The sequence below is a fragment of the Chelonia mydas genome, chromosome 12 (assembly GCF_015237465.2).
Source record: "Chelonia mydas isolate rCheMyd1 chromosome 12, rCheMyd1.pri.v2, whole genome shotgun sequence".
NCBI classification, from domain to species: domain Eukaryota; kingdom Metazoa; phylum Chordata; order Testudines; family Cheloniidae; genus Chelonia; species Chelonia mydas.
Genome location: NC_051252.2, coordinates 12,086,843 through 12,109,670, shown reverse-complemented (window position 1 = coordinate 12,109,670; position 22,828 = coordinate 12,086,843). Strand labels below are relative to the sequence as shown.

General features: G+C 42.7%; 2 protein-coding genes across 12 annotated transcripts in view; one reads left to right on the top strand and one right to left on the bottom strand.

The window, feature by feature from the left end:
- Positions 1 to 15,055, bottom strand: part of LOC114021240 — a 137,350-nt gene extending 122,295 nt beyond the window's left edge. The window contains exons 1-6 of one of the 11 annotated variants that reach the window (XR_006285154.1): positions 14,285 to 14,463; positions 12,941 to 12,999; positions 9,166 to 11,288; positions 7,165 to 7,338; positions 6,804 to 6,942; positions 6,491 to 6,571 (exon numbers count right to left, since the gene is read on the bottom strand). Coding sequence is in view for 1 of the 11 variants with exons in the window: in XM_043526165.1 (XP_043382100.1) it covers positions 12,941 to 12,999; positions 13,094 to 13,097 (63 nt within the window). In the remaining 10 variants the exon portion in view is untranslated. The other 10 variants (XR_006285155.1, XR_006285156.1, XR_006285153.1 and 7 more) reach the window with 10 other exon arrangements.
- A 2,441-nt stretch (positions 15,056 to 17,496) lies between these two features.
- On the top strand, positions 17,497 to 21,858 carry IRX5 (iroquois homeobox 5). The gene is made up of 3 exons (XM_007053998.4): positions 17,497 to 18,463; positions 19,893 to 20,298; positions 20,682 to 21,858. The coding sequence occupies exons 1-3, from the start codon at positions 18,209 to 18,211 to the stop codon at positions 21,467 to 21,469; spliced, it is 1,449 nt and encodes a 482-aa protein (XP_007054060.2). The 5' UTR covers positions 17,497 to 18,208; the 3' UTR covers positions 21,470 to 21,858.
- The last annotated feature ends 970 nt before the right edge of the window (positions 21,859 to 22,828 follow it).

The window sequence follows — 22,828 nt, the reverse complement described above, 5'->3', positions numbered from 1 at the left end:
ACAGCTTCCTTATTTCCCTCATCCTAGACATTCATGTATTAAACCTTTCATGAACTTTTAGCCAGTATGGTTGGGTTGGAATCTTTGAGCACCACAGACCTTTGGTGTATTCTTTTAAGGTCGTCTCCCGTGTTTCAGTGTGAAGCGACATTGACCTTTGTACTTTGCTTTACATTTCAGTCAGAGATTTAATCAGTTTTTAAATTCATCTGATATTAACCATTAGCCCTTAATTACCAAATACACAATTTCTTGAAAGGTATATGGTTTACCTAGAAAGCACGACCTCTCCTGTCCCATGCACATATGACACCACAACACAGTATGAGATGGGATGATGCAAACCCTGGCCCAGGAGCTTACAATAAGTCTGCATAGCATGGTGCTGCTGCATAAACAATGAGCTCTCCATAATGCATCATCTATTATAGGAGAGATCTCCAATCTGCTTTGGGCTGAGGGTCTGATTAGATGAAAGCCACAAGATATCACCTCCAGGGCAAAGTTATTTAGAAATTATACATTAAAAAAAAATCACAGCAAGCAAAAGTTAAACTGTGCTTTCTCCTCCCCCAAAGAAATCACCCTTCCATCTTCTCCTTACTCCTTCCCCTTTTTCTCTCTCCCCAGCATGCACGTATTCTGAAGGTAGAAATCAAGTGAGTTCCTATCCTGGGCAAGAAGGTCCTATATGGATATGACTGCTGTACACAGAAGAGAATGTTTCAATGAGAGCAGACACTGCATAGATTGACAGGGGGAGAAGGAGGCTGGAGTGGATTTGGGGGCTATGGTTCTTGATAGGAAGTGGATCCATTTTTCACATGTGCTTTATCACATTAGCCCTGAGCCTGTACTTCTAACTAATTGAATGGAAAAACTTTTACAGCACATATTCCTCTTCTTTGAGCTTACAGACAGAGGAAATACAGCCATGTATCTAATGTGCATTTTTATTAATTGGGGCTAGGTCCTTTCTCATATGGCCCACCACGAGGCAGCTATAGTTTATATTTTTTACTTTTATTTTCATAATAAAATTGCTATTTTCAATTTCTGGGGTCTGTGTTATTACTGCATATGTATAGATTTGGTGGGGCGGGGGTGTGTGATGGAAAGAGACAAATTGGGCAATGAAAGTTGAGCAAGACCATACTTAAAAATTCAAGTGGACACATTTTCCATTTAGATTTGCACAAATAGATTATCAACTTTGGACGCAAACATTCCACCTCAAGAAACCAGGACACCCTGTATTTCAACTGGATACACTACCATTCCAAGAACACCTCAGGAATTCTATATCCATGCACTCTTAGAAGACAAACACACTCAACTGTGCAATTTGGTTAAGTAGCTAACCAAAAGCCTTGTGCATGTGTGCTAACTATCTTAGTGTACAGCTTGGTTTATTAAGCCCAAAAGTAAGTTTGGGCACCTCTCCTCCTAGATAACTTCAAGTAACTGTTTGAAAAAAAGACAGATGAAGAATCTAGAAATTCAGCATGTTTTGGAGGTAGGTAATGTTTCTGTAAGGTCTGATACCATGCTCACCACTGTAGTATCTCAGAACCTGCCAGTTACGAAAAGCACACTAAGGGTTTGAACCAACACCTGTTGAAACAAATAGCATCTTTCCACTGATCAGCCCCTAAATGAACCTCAAAATAAACAACTTAGGTGTGTATATAGAGATGATCCCCTTGCCTAGTTTCCTTCCTTCTTTGCTACTGACCACTGACAGGCAGAACAGAGACACATCCCTACACCTCTTTCCACTAAGTCTTCTGACCTGTTTTCTTCCTTTCTCAAGGTTTTGTCCCATGTGCACTGCTTTGTTCTTCCACCTTTTCTTAAGTTTAGCTCTCACAAAGCTGAGCTGAAACTTAGGAGAGCAATATAAAATTGTCAGCATTTTAGGACCTAAAATGCTGACAGAGCTCTAACTGATCAGATTAAGAAAAAACATTTCCATCAATCACCTGGAAATCATGTAATATCATGCTGAAAAGGAAATATAAATCAAGTACTTGGACATCATCTACAACAACCAAAAGTCTCTAGCATAAACACCATGAAGTAGGCAAAGGTGCTGGATGGTCTCAAGCTCTCCAGTTACGGTCCCCATGGCAATATGGACTCAGTGTCTTTGGTGGCAAACATTATACGTGGGCCTGGCCTAGAGTTCCAGGTAACCAGGCATTTGCTGAGTGGGTCTATCTTGGGTGTAGACAGCAGGGCCAGAGCTACTGCCTACCTTGAAACAAGCCACACAGACTTTCAGGCAGAGTACAAATTTGTTTATTTCCGAATGAAGAAACGTTCTCTTTGCCGTGCCCCCTGCTGGAGCCACTGGACAGAGCTCATGCACTGTCACTCAGGAAAGGATGATGTGGCTAAGCAGACATGGAGAGAATTTGGGACACCTTAAAAACACTCCCAGGGCAACCTGAGGCCAAATAGTCCAGCCATGGTCTCACAGTTCCAGATTCTCTCGACTTTTACTGTCATTCTGCTTCTGCAATTGTATTTACCCCCTCTCAACTATTTTTACAGATAGTCAAGTTTCCAAGCACAAAGCCCAGCCCCTAGCAAACTAACAGATGTAGCTCGTATCACATCCTGCTTCAGTTTGCTCAGTGAAACCAAAAATGGAATGTGCACCTCATCTTCCATGACTGCATTTAACCCCAACAGATTACAAAATTCTCCCGTGCAATATTGGAAGAGTTTTCTTTCACCTTCATAAAGATAGGAAAACATCTTCCTGCCAAGAGTCTGACACACTAATTGAACTAAACTGCAATCTGCATTTGTTGAGACATTACCTATAAGTAGGGTGACCAGATGTTCCAATTTTATAGGGACAGTCGGATATTTGGGCCTTTTTCTTATATAGGCGCCTATTACCCTCCACCCCATTCTGATTTTTCACACTTGCTGTCTGGTCACCCTACCTATAAGCCCACCATTACAGATTCACTAGATGATTCTAAACACAATATTATTTGTGATGATCCTAAACATGATACAGACCCATACTGATACAAGTGAAGCCCTACATACATACACACACACACACACACACAAATTACTTGCACATATATACACCGTTACTCAGCCTTCCACACACAGTACATATACTCAAATAAAAATTGGATATTTATTAAAACAAATCATTCCATCATGGGATCAACACAAACTGTAATACAAAAATCTGCACCTAAAGGTCTTTATGGCAGGGATCATATCTCACGCATCTACAAGATGCTAAACACGCCTATAATACTGCATAAATTACATTAAATTTAAAAGAAATATCAATTGAAGATTCTCATTTGGTAAGAGGCATGTAAGGCTACAAGGTACAAAAAACATTCATCATGGTAACTAAGATTTATGACATTGAACAGAGGCTCATAAAACCATCTTTTTAAGTTGTTAAAGGATTCAGCTTACAGAATAAACATCAGTATGTCCAGGGAGATAAGGAAAGATCAAATTAAAATTACAAGTTTATTTTGATGCCTGTCCATGCTTAACATTTGTGGAACACATTTAAAAATGCCAATAGGCTAGCTGAATAATATTTTTGTGAAAGACATTGATACCTATAGTTTCTCTACCTCACTCCATAATATGCATTAAACAATTGTCTGATCTGCCGTATTCTTTAAATAGAAGGAAAGGAGTTGGTTTAAAAAAAAAAAGTTCTTTAGCTTTGTTAGGCTGCATTGTATTACTGTTTAAGAATGAGTTGTTTATGAGACTGTGCATTTTCAACCAGCTAAAGTAAAGAACGAAAGCTTCTCGCTACAAGCTAAAAAGAAAGTCTTTACCATGCTCCTTGAAGAGCTCATTTTCACATTACTCAGGCTTCATTATGCTGAATCAATATTCGTTTAGTCACTGGGGTTATTGACATATTTTAAAATAAAAGTATACCCTTCAGCTACTGCACTCATTACAGGTAATTTGTCTTGTCAGGGAGCAGGGAATATTATCCCAGTCTTTCAGGGGCTGACAGCCTATGGAAATACCTCCCTATGGTTACAACTGTAAATAATTTTAAGGTAAAATACTGAAAAAATCAATGACTGTTTCCTGCAATCTGTCACAAACAAATCAATCATAATCTGCACAGCCAGAGAGTATGATTTGAAGGAGATGAGAGCAGATGTAATTCTTGGCTGGAATCTCTCTTTTCAAAATCACTTCACATAATGGTGTCATCATTTAAACACTTAGCAGTCGCTGGAATTGCCACTCAGAACATCCAGTTGGACAAAACCAGAAGGAAGAGGAGGAGAAAATGCCATTGCTGTTATGTAAGCAAACATTTAATTTAAATGGTTGCTGCATTAGTAAATTTCACAGATAGAAGAGCTATGCTTGCCTCCATACAGAAACTCTGAGCTAATCAATGTTGATCTTCCACATATTCACTATAAATTAGCCTCTGAAGATCAAATGAGTATTAAAAAGGAACTAAAGCTAGTTTTTAACATAAACCAACAAATAGGGTATTAGTATTTAGCCAATAGTATTGCCAAAAATATTTCCCCATCTTCAATTTCATTCTCTCAAGGTGTTTCATTAGATAATTAGAAAGGAAAATTATCCATAGCACCTGTATCTCTTTATGAACAAAGAATTTCAGTGTCTGTCCACCAGCTAATGAAAATTTAAAGTTGAAATAGAGTAAGTTTACAACTCAACTTTAGTGTGGTTAATCGATGTAGAGTACCAAAAAAGCAATAACCTGCATAAATTAAATAGATATATATATATATATATGTATTGATATTGCATTCAGAGATTATATATGGAATTACATTTGATCAGTTTATACATAAGAATTAACTGCTATGCAGTCAAAGAGCTATAAACTGATCTTTGTAAGTGTGAATCATTTGTGTAAAAATTAAACTAAACTAACCTATTTTAAAGAGGGATGCTAATATCTGATAAATAATTTGCTCATTCATTCTTCTCTTCTAAAGGCTTCATTTCCTGACATGCTGAAATGTTTGAGACACTTATGTGGACGTTAATGGAGGCATTGGAGATTAGTTGCAGCAAACAGGAACCTTGCCCAGACAGAATTCCCACTTGCTCAAGGCAAATTTTGCTTTGGAGTCTAAAGATTAAGAAACTAATTCACTAAGGTGGTCAGGAGGATCACCATGTATAAAGCTTATTAGCACAGAATTCATTTTAACCATAGCCAGATTCCTATTCGTGAGCATTTTTATTTACATTTCTCTCAAACAAAAAACTGACAAAGTCAAAAAGGCAGATATTTGCCTGCAGGTAGGAAAAATGCATCTTTTTCTCAATTATAAATATTTTATAATATTAGGGAATAATTTAAACCTAGGTAAGATTATTGGCATGTAATTATACTTTAAAGAAAGATTTAAGTCTATCTACCCCATAGCAACACTGTATCTTAAGGCAGGTTCTTTACTGATACAAATTGAACATTTTTTGTTTGTGGCAAAATAAACTTATTGAAAAAAGATAAAAAAAAGAGTTAAGAAGTGTCCAGCAAGAAAATTACTAAAAGCCTGGTCCAGAAGAAATAGTTAAGGCCTTATAGACTGCACAAGTCCAGGAAAACTGCAAATGCTGGCTGTGAAGTGAATCTACTTATCCAGGGGAAAGGATAACTGTTGTGTAAGGCCAGAAAGGAAAGAAATCACTGACAGGGAGGAGAGCGCCTTGTGAACGGGCTGCATGTCCTCACTAACCTGGACTCCTCTATGTCCCTGGATGAGATCTAGAATGAAGCTATCGGATAAAGACACTTTCAGGTTGCTCAGCCCTTTTAAATGTCTTTGCTGGCCAACTAACACTTGCTAAGGGAAGACTCTCCCTAGCTCATTAAATCATTTGGACAGGGAGAAGAGGCATCCCGTGTTCAACATGTTGATACTTCCCCAACATCACTCCCCTACATCAGACTGTCATTTCACATACAACAGTCACCCGATTAGGGTGGGTCAAGAATCACAGAAGCAATAGATGGAAGAGATTTTTGTGTGCGGGATTTGTAAAAGGGGGATAATGACACTTCTCCTTTGTAAACAAAACTAAATACTAATTACTGTCATTATTAGGTCACCCAGTCACATCTCTCTGAAATGCAGGATTCTTCCCTAAAATACATTTTACAGTATTTTGCCAAGTACAGATTCCTGAAAGCTACAGTTGGAAAGGTTCAAAGGTTCTATCCTTGGAAAGGGAGAGGTCACAGGAGGTTGCATAATGCTTGGCATTACACAACTGCTCCTTGGGTGGAGTAAACCCTCAAGAGAGAGCAGCGTATGGTGCTGCATAGCCTGGGATGTTTATAGGGCTTCCATGGGTCTGTCCCACAGATGCTGTTTGCTGCTGGACAAGACCTTAAAATATTACAAAGACTTGGGATTGCTGGGGGGGACAGAGGGAGGAAAAATGAAGTCATTTGATAAGGAAGAAGAATTACCTCCATCTTTTTAATCTTGTGATCATTTTCTTCTTCGTATCCCCCCTTGGCACAGGGAGGAAATATCACTGATGGAAGGATCTAGAAGAGAGAACAGCAGTTTTATTTACAGATTAGTTTTTCCTTCACCACCCAAATTCTTCATCTATTTATTTTACTTGTAATTCTGATTTTCAAACATCATGGATATCAGTACAAATACACATTTTAAATGCAACCTCAGTTGCTCTCGGAATATTACTGATAGTGCACTACTATTACACTTATGTAGTAAAAGAGGTCTAAAATAATTGTCATGTTAGCAGTACCCTACCTACTGAATCTTATGAAATCTCTCAGTTATTTGGAAGCAAAGAAGAGAACATCTCTGGAACAGATATGGCTTAACTAGCTCCCTCCAAAGCAGTTTCTCCATTCTTCAGTCTTCCTCAGATCAGTCTCACTTTGCTTGTCTGAAAAAGAAAAACGAAGTTGTTAACTTACCAACAATAAAAGTTACCTCCTCTACACATCACTACAAACCCCAATCAACTCAAACTTTCTGCATCAAAAGATATTAACTTACTTTGTATTATATGAAAGTGAGAGGTAACCCAGCACCAACAGCAAGAAGTACCCGTGTGATGGACAAATCTTATTTATGTGAATATTATGCGCACAAACAAAACACTTACCGTTACTTTTTAATAAGATTTAATAAGATTAAAGACAGCTGCAAGGCAAGCATGCATTCTGGCTTTGTGTGGGGCCTCTTCCTATATTCAGACACCCTTGGTAGGATGGGCTGCTGGAATCAACTTTCTTGTTGGGGATCTTGCTGCTTTTACTCTTGTCTGCACTCTACCGAGCTGGAGAACAAATTTTTTTTGGAGGGGGTGGGGGGAAAGGGTAATCTTGTTGCCAATTAAAAGGACGTTGTTTCCCTTGATAACACAACACATGTATGCAAACAATGCATATTCCAGTCTCTTCACCTATTTTCCATTTATTTGGTTTGCTTTCACATCCAAAGATGTACTGTGTAAGATACCACTACATTTCATTAGTACATACATAGGACTGAGCATCCTCTGTTAAACAGCACAGTATACATGTGGTGCATATGGGGGGTGGGGGGGCTAAATCACATCTCCTATTTTGGTGTTAAACTTGTATTCATATACTTTGAGTCTTGGAATCAACTCCTGCATCAGTATTAGCCAAAAATATAGCATTTGCTCAGTAAAAAGAGTCTAACAAATAATATGCATTTCTATATGGTAGCAACTTGGATTTGAAGATTTTAAAGGTTTCAGAGTAACAGCCGTGTTAGTCTGTATTCGCAAAAAGAACAGGAGTACTTGTGGCACCTTTGAGACTAATTAATTTATTTGAGCATAAGCTTTCGTGACCTACAGCTCACTTCATCGGATGCATACTTTCTTCTCCTCCCCCAGCATGAACCCGATGAAGTGAGCTGTATCTCACGAAAGCTTATACTCAAATAAATTGGTTAGTCTCGAAGGTGCCACAAGTACTCCTTTTTTTTTTTTTTTTAAGATTTTAAAGAACTTTCACAACATTCCTTATGGGTAAAACTGAGGTAAAGAGATTAAGGGACTGATTCAAAGTCACATGATATGTCAATGGCAGAGCCAGAAATAGAATGCACAGTCCCCAGTTAGCTACCCGACAGCCTCTCACAGATGTCTCCCAAAACAGTCAAATCAGAAACTCCTAGATCGTTTTGCAATCCCATATTATTGAATGCCTGGTCTCCTGGTGGTTTTTAAGGTTTAATCAAAGAGCTAATGGAACAAGTTATACCACAAAGTGTCCGAACTTCTTGCTTTAAATAATTTAAATCGAGCTAGTTGTTGATCTATCTATTGAAAAGCAGATAAGAAAAAGAACTTTCAAAATATCAAACTGACTGAGCTGTCTCCTTCCAAAGGGACTCTCAAGTAATCTAAAGTAAACAGCATCTCAGAGAGATAAAGAAAGTTCTTCCCTGTAACAAACAGGAAGTCGGCATAAATGAAGTCATTCCTGCACGGTTATTATTATAAAGAAGAGCTAGGCATTTTTTTTTTTTTAAGAATGACAGAGTATTCTTAATAAAAACTTCAAACAGGTTTTATAGCTGCATATTATCCATTGAAACCAGTCATAAACAGCACTGTAGCATTATTTAGTGCAACTCCAATACGGCAAGTCACAACCCATTTTATTTATGGTGCAAGCTACAATGTTAGTTCTTGGCTTTACAGTAGCTGCCATTTCTGTAGCTATTCTATCCCAGCACATGGCAATCTGGAACTTGCTACTTTGTTACAGGATATGAAAGAAGATCTTGGGGAAACTAACACAGTGTAACTGGAAACAGAACACCCAAATACTACACTATGCGTTAGTCTATAAAGAATACAGTGTGAAGAGAACGGAGACGACTTTTGTAGATGTCAAGAGAGAATACTTCAGAAGTAACCTCAGAATTCACTATCTGCGACAGGAATGCCTACGAACACTTTAGAAGTTACATGCTTATCAATGGGAGAGGCTGAATATCGCACTTATGAGAAAGAGGAACCCAGGAAGAAAATTAACTGCTTGGGAAGGGGGGGGGAGAAATGAGAGGGGCAGAAGGAGTGAGAATCATCAGCTGTAATCTTTTTATGCAGAAGAGAAATTCTTACCTGGATCTATTGTAATCACCTTGATATGACTCACTTAGCTAGCTTTTCTTTATAAGGCAAGTATTATTATAGCAACAAATGAAGATATCACATGAACACATACAGTTAAGGTGCAGGAAACAACTGCAAGAATTGATGACTTTCTATTGGCTACGTTACCACTAGTCACATTACAGATTAGAAACTAGAAATACTTCAGAGTTAAAAATTACGGAATTAACAGCTGTTAAAAAGAGTTCTTCATGTTTGAAACTAATAATGTCTTCCTGAAGTTTCTAGGCAAGAGATATAGTTGACCTTCCACACAAACAGGTACTCTCTATTACATTTCAATAAAATAAGGTTGATAAATATGAAAAAAAAATCAAGATGAAAGTAAAATCACAACCACTTTTTGAACATTACATTGTTATTAAGATCAAATTCTGTAAATCAGACATCTATTACACACACACACGACCAGATTCTACCCTCAAATACACCCGTAAATCCTCAGTGACATGAGTTGAGCCATATGGGTAGAGCTGCAGAGAAAATTTGGCTCAATCCTGAGAGATACGGAGTACCTGTGACTCCTGCTAGAAGTCATTAGTGTCAATGGGAGACACAGGTGCTCCGCTGTCCTTCGAATTTTGGCCAAAACACTAGCAAACAGCATTGTACGTTGTCTTTCAAATGTGGACTGAACTGAAATTAGATTAGGGGCTCAGTCTAAGTGCAGACACCGATTGACTGAGAAAGTCAAAAACTTTCATTCATGTTGAACATTACCATTAAGGGAAGTTCTCTCCATACTTGCACTGAATTCAACAGGAATTAAATGCATATATGGAAAGGAAGATAATCTCTGAAGACATATATCAAGACAACATATATCTCTATATCAAGGCAACAAATTTAAGCAGATAGCACCATTTATGTTAATTATGTGAACATACAAGAAAACAAATAAAGTTCCAAGTTCACCCACAATAGCAAGATATTTCTAGTTATATAAATGCAATTTTAGCCCCCAATAAAGGAGAATATGCTCAAAGTATTTAAAATAAATATATGGTTTTGTCCTGCATACTGTAAAATTAGAGCTTATATGAGTTCATCAAAAGTTACTAAAATTTATATCCACATATTATTTTCTATGAGACAAAAAGTTGATGTATAAAATATTGTTGATGTGGGAAGGGAAAAAAAAGACATTCTGAACTACATAACACCTGAAGGTTAGGCAAGAGGCAGGCAGAAACTGGTCAGGGCTTCCATCTACGTATCTATGAATTGTCTCTTAAATCTCCATGATTATGAGCAACCGAGTGAGTTAACAAATGGATTTTCAGACCAAGTCAATTCAGGAAGAACAATATTGAAGGAGTTAAGGACACATCCTAGAAAGCCCTTATGTATAACAAACCATTTAGCATAGATAGTTTCAGTCTTAAGTACAGATTCTGCAAGTCTTACTCATGTAAGTTATCCTTTGGAAGCCAACAGAGCTACTCACATGAGGAAAAACTACTTGTGAGTAAGCACTCTTTACTTTTTCTGCTGCAACTTCTGCCAGTGGTTTTGGTGCACTATTTTGCTAATAACATATTGCTTTAAAGTAGCAGAACATAATTTCCCCCTTTTCTGCACTAATCAATTTCATTTCCATGGAATTTTGAAAATGAGAATGATAGGCATGATGGGAGGGAGGGGGAAGGGGCAGGAAAAAAACCTATTTTTTTAAATAAATACTTTAAAATCACAGCAAACCTACTGTGTGTGTGTGTTTTTTTTTTTTTTAAAAAGGGAGGGGTATTATCTGGGAGTCCCAATACTTTTTATTATTGTTAACAAACATGCCAAGCCATTTTTCCTCCCTTATCATCATCTCTCACCCAGAGAAATAAATTTTCTAGTATTTTCTTGCTTGTTAAATTTTGAAGTTTAGATTTCATAAACAAATATGCTTCTAAAAAAGCCCTCTCTCCCTTTGACGTTCTATAGCTATATCCTCCCAGTAGCAGTTTGCACATCAAGATTTTATTTTGTAGTTAGTCAGTGAACACCTAAAGTCAAATAATCTGGTAGAGAAACATCATAAAAGGTTTTATAAACATTGGAGTCTTCCTCTTCCTCCACCCCTGCAAAAAAAAAATCAAAATCACATCTCCTTTCATAATTCATGCCAAAAGATGACATTTTCTCAGGATCTTAATTAAGATAATGATGAACACCTGTGACGGCATTCTTTGGCAAGACAGCTTTATCAATCATAATCTTTTAAGTACACTTAAAAAAAAACAACAAAATCATATGACAGAAGCAATCTGTTGCCTTTCCTCGTGCTAGTTTTAGCTCACTCTCTCTTCACACACAAGCACACACTCAAGAATGATTAAATCTTTAAAGACTGTAATAGAAATAGGAGCATTGGATTTTAAATTTCAAACTGAAAGTAATTATTAGAGTAAGTCCGTTAGGACATATATCATCCAAGATTCCCACTTTTTACCTTCATATACTAAAAAAGTCACCAGACTACATCTTTTGTATTTATAAACTATTAGTGCTATGGTTTTGAAGTATGCTGTTTACTGCTCTAATTTCAAAATGTTTTCTTGAAAAACCGCAGCTAGTCCCTAATACACATTCATAAACTTTGTTTTATTTACTACTTTATGCAGTACACCATATGTTTGCACATTTTAAATGAAATTAGCCAAATGAAACCATGGAATAGAAACAAATATGTGAATTCAACTGCTGCTACATTTGTATCATAAAATTCTATGCAGTCACTTCAGGGCTGATCTTCCAAACCCTCACTCATGCCAATAATCCCATTGGAGTCAATGGGACTACGAAAGACAGCAAGAATTGTTTATAAAGGTTTGCAGCATCAGTCCCTCACACTACATGTCACACAAAAAAGAGCAGTTTTGATTCTCTGTACAGATCATTTTATTTAAACTGAGAATTTAAAACTAAGGGTGCAGACTAAGCCTGTAAATCCTACCCATCGTTAACTAAGATTTAAATGCTAATATAACAGAAGGTACTGTTGACAGCCTAGTTTCTCAGAAAGGTATAAGGTACAAGCTACAAGATTTTAAAGAAATAAAATAGCATTAAAACAGCTTTGCTGACATAAAATAAAAAACAAGATAACAGACCCATAAATTCAAAAGCTACTAATTACAATCAATGCATAAAGAGGAAGCATATGCACCATCAAGGCTGTTAAGGGAAATGTTAATCCAATGTTTGTTAATATAACCATTAAAGCAACAAAAATAGCCTTAGAATCAACTTCATATTTCCCTTGAATCAAAGAGCTGAACAGTCCTGTAAAGCAGATTAATCTTAGGCTTTCCTATTTGAATATACTTCTATGATAGGAAAGTGACTAGTAAATCAGTAGAGCTATTAATGTGCAAATAAAGCAGAAAATAGAGACATCTTTAAGAAATGAGTCTCAAACTTGACATAAAGTGAAGGTGACAACCACAGCAATAGAACCATAAACTAAATGTTCCAATATCTTGAAGAATTATCTCCAATTCTTTTAAAACTGCAAGGAATATAATAGTGGAATAATGTAGTGAGGATGTCTATTTGATAGACACATTCATGATGGCATAAGCCCTCTCTTGCTACATTTCATTAATCAACCCTGGTATTATACAACAGTACATGAAATTGGGCGTAAACTGAGCGTAATTTGGAAAAAAAAATGTTACTTTAACAGAATGTCAAAAATTAAGAGGATAATTTTACATGACATTAACCTTACCTCCTCCTCAAAAAAGTCAGATACACAGGAAAGAAGGCAGTTTAAACTTCTGTTTCTCTCTACAAATAAATTGGCAAGGAAGAACGGTTACTCATTCTACTCACATATAAACTGAATGTTAAACATATAAAACTTTACCAGATGATATCTTACTCATTGAACAAGGGGTATTGTCAGAAGATTATGACAGAAGCTCTTTCCGGGGGAGGGGGGAACAGAGCACTTTAAAGCGATAGCTAAAATTAACCCAGTGACAAACACCAGTGACATTGTGCAGCTGAAAACTGATCAAAGTGCACACCTGTGTGGATTGAGTATGTAAGAGTGTGTGAGAACCTGGTTTTAACAAACCTTCATGGTTACCACAGGCAAAACCCACATGAATGTTTAAAGAGGCAACCATGCACAGCTCAGCTTAATATTAAAAAAAAAAAAAAAAAAAGAAAAAGGAACAAGACAAAAAAAGAAAAAACAAGCTAAAGCCCCATTATATACTGCTCATATATATATAGAAGAGATATCAGTCTTCTCAGCATTGTGCCTGAGAGATTCCAGGAGATGCATTTAATCTAACCAGGATTTCAATAAGTCATTTTTTATAATTGCATGAATTATTACAAAAACCTAACACAAATAGGAGCCTCATTTATTTGCTCCTGAATACTAGAAAACTGTGCACAAGCACAAAAAAGGACAACAGATGTGACTTAAATCCTCCAAAACACAGACGTACTTTGATTGTCCGCATACGAATTTGGACGCTTTCACAGACGTGGGTTTAAGTTATTAGTGAATAACAAAAAAGAACCACACGGGGAAAACGGGGCTTTTTTTTTTTGCTCCCCCAGAAGCTATGTTTAGCCCAGGACTGGCTGCCAATCCCAAGGGGATGGCTGCCGATCCCTTCCCTGCCCCAGTACAATTGGAGGTGGGGTTTGAAACCCCCCCACATCCGTTTCGCAAAATTCTCGTGCACCGTTGCCAGCCGAAGCACGAGATCTGCTCGCCCACCCGTCGCGGCGGGGACGGACGGGAGCCCCCCGAGCTGACAATGGCCAGCGCACCAGGGCGAGGCTGCGGGGACAACCCGAGCCCGGGCTCCGCGGGCGCTCTCAGCCGGCGGGGGCCCCCCAGGCGGCGCTCTCCATCCCCCCGCCGGGGCCACGCCCGCTCCCCTGGGGCGCCCCCTAGCCCACGCAAGGGGTGACAGCCAAGGGGCCGCGGCCCGCGGGGATGCCCTGGGCCGGGGCCGCCGCTCGCCCCGGCCCCGCCAGCCGAAGGAGCCCCGACCCCAAGAGGCGCCCGGTTCCGGGTCGCTCCGGGGCAGGAACCCCGGCTCCTCACCTCTCGGCCAGGGTGGCGGGCAGCGCCGGCGCCGCGGCCCCGCAGCGGAAACAGGCGGCCGGGCCGGTCTCTATTGGCCCTTAGCGCCTGCAAGCCCCCTCCTGCCCGCCCCGCTTCCGGACTCCCCGGCAACCGCGCCGCGTTCCGCCTTCCCATGAGAGTGACAGCCGGAAGGACTAATGAGAGGACGATGGAAAAAAGGAAACCGAAGCTAGTAACCAATCAGGAATTGAGACTGGGGCCTAGCCGGGACTTCTAGGAACAGGGGCGCTTGGGAAATGTAGTCCTCCCTCGTGGTGCCTCTGGACCAAGCGCAGGTACAGAGAGGAACGCTGCTCTCTCCTTTCATATTTTCTCCTGTCCTTCCCCCCCCCCCCTTTCTACTTTTCCTTTGCCCTCGTCTTTCTCCCTTTTCTCTCCTATTTTTCCTTCTTTATTTTCACGTTCTCTTCTTAGGCCTTCTTTTTACTCCTTTATCCTTTTTCCTTTCTCTCCCTGTCCTTTCATTGTTGCCTATTTCTTTCGCCTCTTCCTAACCATGAGAAAGTGTCAGGCTCTACCATTGCAACGTGATTCATCTGTGTTCGTGCCTGCAGCAATTGCTTCCCCATTCGTTGTTCGCGTAGGACTGGAGGGTGTAAAAAGGGGGGGTGATTTTTACATTTTCAGCGCTTCTGCAAATCACTTAAAACTTCTGCACTGCAAGATCGCGTTTGCAGCCTTTGACCCAGAGGTTTTCAGATGCATTCATTTAAACAGAAAATATTATCCTTTACCGAGAGGTATTTCGCTGCAGGAATGCACAGAGTGAGGACTGGAGATGAAACGCAAGCGGGGGTGGGGGGGGCGGATTTCTTTTTCTTGTGGCAACGGTGTGAATTTCTGTATACGTGCCATTGTCACGAGCACACGCACACAAAAGTTGATGGGTCCGGCGTTGTTGGACCGGGGCCACGGCTCTAGGAGAATTACTAGGGTTTTCAGAGCTGCAGGGAAACTGTAATGCAACCATAGCAAAAATTTTTAGTCCCCTCATAACCTGTGTACACGGATGTTCCCTGTGCTGAAAGCAACTCCCTATCCCAAAATGTTGCAGCCATAGATGTTCAATTCTTTGCTCCCTTCTCTGGAAAATACTCTTGGTTAATCACGTTTTTATGTGAGCAGTTTTCAAAACGCCACACGTGTCAAAGGCCCCTTTTCGGTGAAGAAATCGCCTTCTTATAACTCATAAAGAGCATTAGCAGCAGCAGCGATCAGAGAGAGGAATCAATAAAAAAAAACCCTGGAGATCTGAATCCTTTGCCAGACTTGCTGGAAGGAAAAGATTGTCAAACCCCAGACCCCATCGCCCTCTCTTCGTCCGAGAGAGTTAAACGCCACAAGAAACCAAACTGGGGGAAAGACATGTTCCCTTCGCGAGTTCAGTGAGATCTGCTGGGGCTGGAAACCTTTTGCTGGTGACACATTCTGTCAGTCCCATTGAGTTTGAAATGGGGCGAGGTGGGGGGGTGACATTGTATGGCAGAGCATGAAGCAGTCGGACATCACTGCTGTTGGAGGAACCGGTGCTTGTTTGGGGGGCGCGCAGTATCACTTCTAAACGCGCACCCCTGTACGCATAGCTATGGTCTAAGACATTGACAAGAGGGTCCTCAGAGAGAGCGCTAGGTAACCTCAACATAGGGGTTGCTACTAGCTCCCCCATAACACAAGTGGGGTACATAGTCACATGTCCCACTGTCCCACCCACCCTAAACAGATTTCCAAATAAATAAAGAGGAACCTTCGCCATCTCTTCCCTTCACACCCGCCCCCCGCCCCCCCCCCAAAAGGAAAACACACTGGGCTGACATATGGGAAAACCCAACACCCGGGTCCTGGCTCCTTTTCCCATCCCTAAAGCAGCCAGGGTTTTCGAAGTAAAATCGGTCGCGTGAACCTCCACTTTCCTTATCCGCGACTTCTCTCTGCTCAGCACAGAGCGTAAATTAAACTTTACGGTTCATCTACTACATTGAAAGGCAATCGAGACTCCTTACTCCCATCGCAGCCGCTTTGGATCTTCCAAGAGCAAACAAATTTAAGCAAAAAATTCTCCAGCCGACCTGGTCCGAGGGTAATTAGAACACGAGAAGGTGCCAGTAAATAATTCAAATGCAGCCTATTTTGGAAAGGCACCAGGCGCTTTGAAAGCGATCCAGGTAAGAGCAGCACTTGACATCCCTCCTCCCTCCCGTACGTGTATTTAGCTGGAGTTGTTGGGAAGAACGGGTGAAGGGCAGAGCCCACAAATTGCAGGGAAAGCGGCTTGCCTTGGCGGGGGGGGAGGGGGGAGTGAGAGAGAAGAGAATAAATCGGGATATGTTCCTGTTGGGAAATATATCTGGTGGAATCAAAAGAGATTACATCCTCTGATCGGCAGGGATTTATCCCAGTTCATATGGTTTTAATCTGCTTTCGCTTCTACCCTTTTATGAGTTTCAGAGAGAGAGAGAGAGAGAGAGAGAGAAAATACCTGGTTTATTCTTCTAGATCCGCTGGTAAACTCTCATTTTGAAGGCTTTCTAGCCACCCCTCTCTCATCCCCCAGCCCTCTTTCCTCCCCTGTCCTTCTTCCCCTCCTTCCGGGACTGGCGCTGAGAAAATAAATGCTTACATTTTCCTACAATGAGAAATCACAGCTTAATAATTCATCAAAAAACAAACAAACAAACAAACAAAAAAACAACCCGCAACCGCTCACCCAGAAACATCGTATTTGGAAATATCCCCTGATCCCTTCTTATCTGTGGAAGGGAGGGAGACGAGGGCCACATTTCGGGCTGCAAATCTGGACAGCATTTCACATTTCCCTTCAAATTGCAACAGGTACCTTCTCTGGGGCGCGTTCTGGGACAGAGGTGAAATGACAGCGTTTTTAAACAGTGGGGGGAGACAAATATAAATCAGATGATATTACATATTGTGTGGATACACACACACCAGCCAGAAGTGGGAGAATCTAGAAACGATGTGTTGCCATATTTAAAAAAAAAAAAAAACAAAAAACCTCCCCCATCCCTAGCCGCTAAACATAATTTTCCTGTTGAAAATAAATTTTTCTTTTTTAAAATTGAAAGTATATTTTAGGCACCGCCCCCCCCCCCCTTCCCTCGCCCTTTTAAGGGATCGGATCAAATTATATACTGGCCGGGGGGCGGGGGGAGGAAGGGAATGGGGGCAGAGCGTGGGGGGGGGGGGAAGAATGGATAATAAATCTTATTAAATATATATTTTTTCATAAACTGATTGGCTTGCATTCCAGTGCAGCCCGGGCCATAAATCAAGAGGGAAATGTGATGGCTCCACACGGTATTTAGCAAATGAAGAAAGTTGGAGCTGATCTTCAATGGCTTGGATGTGATTGCCATCCAGGGGCCGGCGCACTTGAGCCTAAGAGCTGGGGAAGAGCGAGAGAGGGAGAGAGAGAGGGAGAGAGGCTCTCCTGCTGGTTGGGTTTGGTTGTGGCAAGCCCCGCAGGGTCCTGCCATTTCTTCCACTGACAACACCCCGGGAAGGAGGAGCTTCCCCCCGCGCGCCGCGCAGAAGGCGTCAGAACCCTCAATTTCCAACTTAGCATCTTGGCAGGACCTTTCGCAAAAGCCAAACGCAGATCTCGAAAAAAAGCCTCTCAGTCCAAAGGCAACAACCACCACCAGCAACAACCGGGGGGGGGGGAAAGCGCAGCCCCGCTAGGCGAGCGAGCTGAGCGAGAAGCAGCAGCCGCCGGGAACCAGAAGCCAGGTGCTGGGGGGCTGCTGTCGCCGCTGCTAATCCGCCAGCTGCCCCACCTGGCCATAGGGCTTGGGGGGTGGGGGGGAGTCACCTAGAAAAATCAAAGCGAGCGGCAGCTCCTGGCTATTCTGCTGCCCGTGTATATGTATGTGCTTGGCCATGTCGTATCCTCAGGGTTACTTGTACCAGCCATCCGCTTCCTTGGCTCTCTACTCCTGCCCGGCTTACAGTACCAGCGTGATCGCCGGACCCAGGACCGATGAACTTGGGAGATCTTCCTCGGGCTCCGCTTTCTCGCCTTACGCCGGATCTACCGCCTTCACCGCCCCTTCTCCGGGTTACAACTCCCACCTCCAGTACGGCACAGACCCGGCAGCCGCCGCCGCCTTCACTTCGTACGTGGTAAGAGCAACAATGATCGGCGGCAAGCCCGGCTAGCCAGCCCTCGAGCGAGCAGGGCTGGTTTGGGTTCCACGGGGGAGCCCTGCAGAGGCCAGGGGGGATGGAAAGCACGTTGCTAGCATCCCCTGGCAACTTTCTCTCTCTTCTTCCCCCCCACCCCCCTCGGTATTTGTCCACACTGTTGCCAGATCAAAAGTGTCTCGGGTGAGGGTGGGGTTCTAGCAAAGAAGTATTATAGGGATCACGAATGCAAATATTGTGTTTTCAGTTAAGGGGAAGCACACACCAAACAGCCAATGCAAAGAAAACCTTGGACTAATGGAGTTTGGTTTTGTTTTTAAATAATCGGTGGGATACCGCCTCTCATTTTATGTTATTTTATTTTTTTAATTGTAAAAAATAAAATAAATCCAGCGCCCGCCTGGGAAGCAGGCTGATCCACCCATGTAAGTTTCTTCGGCACAATCTTCATTAGGCTTCCCAAACACTGCAAAGCCGTAATCCCATCTCTGCAATCCGATTTGGAAGCATTAACAACAACAACAAAAAACGATACGGCGTGGCCATGTGCTGCTTCCCCCCCCCCCCCAGGTTTAATATCTTTTCAGCGTAGAAGTAAATTTGTGTTTATTTAGGGGCCGCGTCTGGGGCGTTATTTTTGTTTCTTTTTTAAAGAAAAACAAGTTAGTCCGGTTTTGTTTTTGTTTTTTCCCCCTCACCAAAAGCAAGTCTGGCTGCAGCGAAAAACCCTGCGGCCCTTTAGAAAAACAACAGTTGCCCATCTCCGCTCACCCAGCGTGGGTTTCGGCCGCGTTTAGCGGAGTTTCCCCTGCTTTCTCCTTTCCAGCGAGTGCCTCCATTGCGGGGGAGGGAGCCGAGCTGGTGCGGTGGTTGTGGGAAAGGTTATGTTCAATTAGACAGTGGGAAAAGCAATTGGTTGCTGCTTAGCACAATAATATGTCAGGGCAGAAATGGATTGTCAGGTTCGCGTTTCTTTACAAGTCAGAAACTTGGCTATTGCTTGAGGGGGGGGGCGGGGGGGGGTGAATGAAGAACAGTCGCTGCCCTTCGCAGTTCTGCCCTTTGGGCTAACGTGTGCAGATCTGATAACACAGATGTGCTCCGGAGCCTTTGTGTGTCTGTTGCATACAGAGACACATGCACCAAGAAAAAAAAAAAAGTTCTAGGCCATTTTCCCTTTCTGTTTGAAACAGCTGAGTGGGGGGAAAGCCCAGGCTTGACTGCTCCAATCTAGGAACAGCCTCTGGGATTTTCCTGTTCTCCAAACTTTAATTTGGGGAGCGAGTAATCGTTTGGGCTCTTCCCCCATTTTGTTGCCCTTTGTCACTGTTGGTTGTGTCGTGACAGTTGCGCTGCTCCCGACCTCACTGTCCGCTCTGTGCCCGCTTCCCCCCGACCCCCTCTCCAGGGCTCACCCTACGACCACACACCAGGTATGGCAGGTTCCCTGGGGTACCATCCCTACGCGGCGCCCCTGGGCTCCTACCCCTATGGAGATCCAGCCTACCGAAAAAATGCCACCCGGGATGCCACCGCCACCCTCAAGGCCTGGCTGAACGAGCACCGCAAGAACCCCTACCCCACCAAGGGCGAGAAGATCATGCTGGCCATCATCACCAAAATGACCCTCACCCAGGTCTCCACCTGGTTCGCCAACGCCCGGAGGAGGCTCAAAAAGGAGAATAAAATGACCTGGACCCCCAGGAACCGGAGCGAGGACGAGGAAGAAGAGGAGAATATCGACCTCGAGAAAAACGACGAGGATGAGCCCCAGAAGCTGGAGGAAAAAGGCGACCCGGAGGCTCCCGAGACAGGTAGGAGGGATTGGGAAGAGGGAGAGCACACCCCCGCGGGGCTGCTGGCGCCTGGGGAGATTGTTCTGGCCTGGCGGCCTCTGCAGCCAGCTGCCTCGGTGGAGCAAGGGGAGATCGCTGCGGGGCAGCGGGTGTTTCTGCTGGGCATGGCCTTGTGGCCTCTTCCCCCCTCCCCCGCCAGCCCCACTGAGCCGCAGCTCGGAGGCCAGGGCGGAATGTCACCTGCCAGCTGCGGGGAGTTGTGTGCGCGCAGAGGGACATGGCAGCCCGGGGATGCCCCTTTCATTCCCTCCGCTCCGGGTGGATGGGGGGAGAACTTGGGCTCAGGATCCGGAGCCCTCGCAAACTTTCTGTGGCGCTCCTCTTCCCCCCTTTGCACACAGGAGGAGGAGAGGAGCAGAAGGCAGCCCCGGGCTGCGAGCGGCTGCAGGAACCCCACTCCCCGGCGGGCCAGGAGGCCGAGGGGGGCCTGAGTGACTCGGATTGTAAAGAGCCTCCGGAGGAGAGGCTGGAGGGGAGGCCGGGCCCCCCCAAAGCGGCCGGCCCTGCGGCCTTGGTGCAGTGCCCGGCCGGCCGGATCCTGCAGCAGGCGGCTGGCGGCGAGGAGATCCAGCACCAGTACCGGCCCCCTTCGGCAGCCGCCGCCGCCCCCCACCCGGGAGAGCTGCACCCCATCACCCCCTCCAGCAACAGCACGTCGGTGATCCACTCGCCGCAGCAGGCGGCCCTCGCCAAACCCAAACTCTGGTCCCTGGCCGAGATCGCCACCTCCGCGGACAAATCGAAAGAGAGCAGCAGCGAGGTGTCTCCGGGAGCGGGGCCGACCCAGGGCCCTCCCTTGGCCGGGAGCAGCACCTCGCATTCCCCGTCGCGGTCCCCCTCCTCCCAGTGCCCTTTTCCTAACAGCGCCGTCCTCTCCCGGTCCCTTTACTACGCGTCTCCGTTTTACCCGGGCTACACGAACTATAGCACTTTTGGGCACCTTCACAGCCACGCTGGCACCAACCCGGCAGCCGGAGCCCCCAGCAGCCATTTCAATGGATTAAACCAGACTATTTTAAACAGAGCAGAAACCTTGGCTAAAGAAACTAAAATGATCAGAAGCCAATCCCAAGTAGATCTTTGCAAAGACTCACCTTACGAACTGAAGAAAGGTATGTCCAACATTTAATATTGGCTTCTTCTCCGATAACTCCCCCTGGGACTTTGGTTTTTTTTTAATTTATTTAATACTTTGGCCGTTATTTTTCCACTACCAAGAGAAAAAATAAAACAAAACAAAAAAATCAAAGACACACGCCTAGTCAAAAGTTTATAGTTCATAGGAAATGGCTGAGTATAAAAGAACTCAGAAATGTCTTAATCAACTGAAAACAAAACAAAAATTACACACAAAAGGAGAAAGATTTGTATTAAATCTTATTCTGTATATTTAATGTAGCTTTTTGTATTTAAATTGATAATACAGTATCTTTGAAGTAACTTATGAAATCAAGACACCTGTACAGGCATTAATGTGGTTTTCCCGTAATATAAATATATACATTTGTGTCTTTTCCCGAATTGTTTCATAGTTTTAAAATATATATATATATATATTATATACACACACACACACACAAGTTTATTTTAACTCTTTTGCCGCCTATTGATTTTTTCCCCCTTGGGTGTGAGCTAAAGTATAATAAATTAATAAAGGAAATAAGTATAACCTATTAGATTTTAAAAAACCAAACCTGCAGTCGCCATTGTTAAATGCATATATTTTAATTAAAAGAAGGTTTTAACAGAATCAAACCCACTTGTTTCTGCACGAGAAAATACATACATAACTGGTGACAAAAATAACTTTTTAAATGCTCCTTTGTTTAAAAGTGAGGTTTAATTTAGAACATTAAATGCCTGAAACTGATTTGCAAAGTAAGAGAGGATTTCTAAACGTGGGAATCTTTAACAAGAGCACCTACTTGTTGTGGTAATTTAGGCTAATTTGAGGGAAGCAATAGTCAAAGAATGAAAGGATAGTGTAGGAGATAAAATGAAGATGAGACGTATTTATGAGTCAGAGATTAAATAAGAATATATATATAAATACATACTAGAAACACCAAATCGAAGTACAGTACCATCTTTTAACCTAATTACTTCCAATCAGTGTCGTGTTTTATGCAAAGTAATCAGCTGGTGAACTTTGCTAATGAGTTCGATTTTATGCCAGATTTAGCCCTTATTACTATTTCAAAGGTGCTGCAGAGTTATTAAGAAGAGAGCCGGGGAATACACATTAAGATACACACTAGGGGAAAGATCCCCCCTCCCTCAATTCATTCCCTCCCCCACGAATTTTGCATTGATATATTTGGTTAATTTGATTAAATTAGTGCTTCATCGCCGCTGCATATTGCAAGCATTGATAGGATTTGTAAATCTGTCTGTCCGGAGATTACCATATATAACCGGAGGTTGAGGGTCGGATTGGAATGTTTCCCCACATTCACAGGTAGGTGTCACACTTGTCCTGAATTTCAAA